The sequence below is a fragment of the Poecilia reticulata genome, linkage group LG6, assembly GCF_000633615.1.
Source record: "Poecilia reticulata strain Guanapo linkage group LG6, Guppy_female_1.0+MT, whole genome shotgun sequence".
Classification (NCBI taxonomy): domain Eukaryota; kingdom Metazoa; phylum Chordata; class Actinopteri; order Cyprinodontiformes; family Poeciliidae; genus Poecilia; species Poecilia reticulata.
The window spans coordinates 31,077,547-31,081,158 of NC_024336.1; the positions used below are offsets into that span (position 1 = coordinate 31,077,547).

At 51.2% G+C, this 3,612-nt stretch overlaps 1 protein-coding gene across 1 annotated transcript in view; it reads left to right on the forward strand.

The window, feature by feature from the left end:
- The window catches only part of LOC103466854 (alcohol dehydrogenase [NADP(+)]), a 9,773-nt gene that overhangs the window by 1,563 nt on the left and 4,598 nt on the right, over positions 1-3,612 (forward strand). Inside the window, 7 exon segments of the mRNA XM_017305182.1 lie at positions 400-570; positions 635-751; positions 1,011-1,088; positions 1,256-1,372; positions 1,493-1,605; positions 3,080-3,194; positions 3,197-3,229. Coding sequence (XP_017160671.1) covers positions 400-570; positions 635-751; positions 1,011-1,088; positions 1,256-1,372; positions 1,493-1,605; positions 3,080-3,194; positions 3,197-3,229 — 744 coding nt within the window.

Consider the following 3,612-nt stretch of genomic DNA (forward strand, 5'->3'; position numbering starts at 1 on the left):
ACACACACTGACACACACACTGACACACACTCGTGTCTCCTGGTTCTGTATCAGAACCAAACGCAGAGAAACAGCTTTCAGCTTCTATGCAGCACAGATCTGGATCTTTATCTGTAAAGGCAGACAGAAGCTGATCGGTTGAAGCTGATCGATAATCAGACACGATGACGGTTTCCAGCTTCTGTGATGTCATGAAGGAAACACGTTCAAGTGTCTTCCTGCAGGAAGCAGCAGGAAGTGGCGGCGGCGCCACGATCACCCTCAGCTTCTTTGCCATCAGTCCAGGTGTCTGAAGGAAGCGGCCATGTTTAATCTGCCCTGTCAGACTATCGCAGTGACATCATGGCGACCTGCAGCCATGATGTCACTGAGCCAGACTGACACCTTCGCTCGCCTCAGGCCTCCCAGCAGGCGCCCGTCCAGCCCGCCGTGGAGGCCGCCATCGCTGCCGGTTACCGCCATATCGACACCGCCTTCAGCTACGGGAACGAAGTGGAGATCGGCAAAGCGCTGCGTTCCAAGATGGAGCAGGGTGTCATCCGGCGGGAGGATGTGTTCATCGTCAGTAAGGTGAGAGCCGCCATCGCCGCCGCCATCGCCGCCGCCATTAAACCTCCTCTGCTCTGTCCTCTAGCTGTGGTGCACGCACTTTGACCCCGAGGACATCCCCGTCTGCCTCAACCGCTCCCTGCAGGACCTGCAGCTGGACTACCTGGACCTGTACCTCATCCACTTCCCCGTCGGCTTCAAGGTCAGATCAGGAGCCAGAGGTCAGGTCAGAGGTCAGAGCGCTCTTACAGGCCGCTCAGGTTCTGGCTGGAAGGTTAGCGCTTCCAGCAGCAGCGTTATCGTCCGTTACCATGGTAACTGCATCCCCACAGCTAACACAGAGAGATCAACGTGAGCATGTTAGCTTCCTCACAGGCAGACTGGCAGCTCTGGAGGAGCTGCAGAGCTTCACAGCTCAGGACCAGCAGCTGCTTTGTTGAAAATGTTTCCTGGTTTTGCAGAAATCGGGAGACGATCTGTTTCCACGGAAGGACGGGAAGATCGTGACGTCGGACACGGACTATGTGGACGTGTGGCGGGTGAGACCTGGCGGCCATGTTTATTAAACTCTTACTGAACATCGACTTATTGATCCCGTCTCCCTCCCGTCTGTCTCCTGTCCCTCCCATCCCTCCTGTCTCTCCCCTGTCCCTCCCGTCCCTCCTGTCTCTCCCCTGTCCCTCCCGTCTGTCCCCCGTCCCTCCAGGGTCTGGAGGCGCTGCAGGCCTCCGGCAGGGTGAGGAGCATCGGCGTGTCCAACTTCAGCGTCTTGCAGCTGGAGCGCCTCCTGGCCCTCTGCAGGGCTCCTCCTGCTGTCAACCAGGTGCTCCAGCCCATGTCTCAGATTTCATCTTTTCCTTCTGCTGTATTTTCCAGCCAAGGGCTGAAACCTGAAACTAACCGGTGCACCTCGGACCCGGTTCTGATCCGGTGTCTCTGGCAGGTGGAGCTCCATCCCTACATGGTCCAGAAGGATCTGGTCGAGTTCTGCAGGTCCAGAAACATCGCGCTGACGGCCTACAGCCCCTTCGGCTCCCCTGGAAGACCATCAGAGCTGTAAGAGCCGGTTTGTTGGATCTCCTCTGATCTGAACCTGGGGAACGGCGGCCATCTTTATCTGTTCAGTTTTATTTATAAAAAAATTTCCATTCTCAATATTTAGCACATCAAGTCACAAACATAATTTCCAGTAAAACTAAACATGCAAACTAGGATGTATTGAACCTACGGGACGCGATTTGTTCTCTTCAAATGAATAACGTTAAATAAAAGGTTTATATCGCAGCTCCAGTGATTGTTTCACTCACGGTGTTGCGATATTGTGCCCAACTGCATTCTGGGTAACACGACTAACCGACACATTAAATCATGCCTGGCTGCAACTGCATCCATGGCAACTCTTCTTCTTCTTCTTCTCTTCAGTGTTTGTAGCTTTTGGCGCAGCTCCTGCTACTGGTAGCTTCACCGCATCAGTTCAGCGTTACACCCTGTGATTCACTTCTCTCTGATTTTCTAATATTTTATGTTTTATTGAGGGTTTTCTACATGTTTTGTCAGTTCTGTGATCATGTCAAAGCAGCAACTTGTATTAAAAAGTGTTTCATGTCCGTCTGGATGCTGCCGCTTCCAGCAGAAAATCTCTCTTATAAATGACTAAAATCCCGATGGGTTAGGGTTACACTCACTGTGTCCCTCTGAGAAATGAACCCAGTTAAATAAAGAAATCCCTCCATGGCTGATTCCTCGGTAGAGATCGTGATCTGGTATGAATCGGTAGCACTTTTGAATTTTAATCATCAGAATAACGAGCTACAAGGTTTACGTCAGTCTGCTTTTCTCCATCGATACGCGCTTATGGGGTAAAACAAAAGACGATGCGCACTTTGTGCAAAACTCTGAAACGGGAGAACCGGGACATTGAACGGAGCGACGGATTAATCTATAATCAATAGGTCTATATACAGATATAATCCATGTTTCTGTCTCATATTTGAATGGCATTAAAAGCTTAAAGATCTCTGTCCAGAACATGTGTGCCCCCTGCTGGTGTGGCGGTGCTAGTGCAACAGGGCCCCCAACTGTTCATCTGGAGTACAGCAGTTATTTATCTCAGCTACTGAGCAAAAGCGGGAAAACAAGAGAACGTTCTTTAGGAGCTGAGGAGACCGAGTTCATCCTGGGGTCGCCTTCGTCTCCATGCCGACCAGCGGTTAGAGAGGAAGCCACAGAGGTCAGCTGGTGTGGATGATCAGCCCTCACAGAGCCGGCCTTAGACATAAGCGAGCTGAGCCACAGCCCCCTGGCCAGCAGGGGGCCCCGCAGAAAATGTTGGTTAATTTGATGTTTTCAGGATCAATAAATTAAATTAACATTAAAGGAAATGTAAAGATTATTCTCTACAGTCTGGACAGCAGAACCAGAATCTGGGCCCAGAGTGAATCTGTTTTTCTGGAGATTTTAAAGGTTAAAATGTTTCTCCAGGTTTAGTGCTGAGGCTCCAAGCTCCTTTTATTTCTCTGCTCTGCTGCAGGAAGAGAGGCGAGACCGACCCCCACCTGCTGCTGCAGGACCCAGTGGTTGCTGACATCGCAGGGAAGCACCGCCGCAGCCCAGCACAGGTCAGCAGGGGGTGTGTGTGTGTGTGCTGCAGGGTGTGTGTGTGTGTGTGGGCTGTAGGGTGTGTGTGTGGGTGGGTGTGTGTGTGTGTGCGTGGGTGTGTGTGTGGGCGGTAGGGTGTGTGGGCTGTAGGGTGTGTGTGTGGGCTGTAGGGTGTGTGTGTGGGCGGCAGGGTGTGTGTGTGGGCTGTAGGGTGTGTGTGTGGGTGTGTGTGGGCTGTAGGGTGTGTGTGCTGTAGGGTGTGTGTGTGTGCTGTAAGGTGTGTGTCAGGGGTGTACAATAATCTCACGATACGATACGATATGCGATATTCTGGTCACGACACGATGTGTATCACATTTGTCAAGCGATACAATTCGATACGATTCTGTGCATTTTTACGATTTTCTGAAAGATTTTAGAAGGACAGAGTGATTTTAGTGACATTTTGTTCCATAGACTTGAATT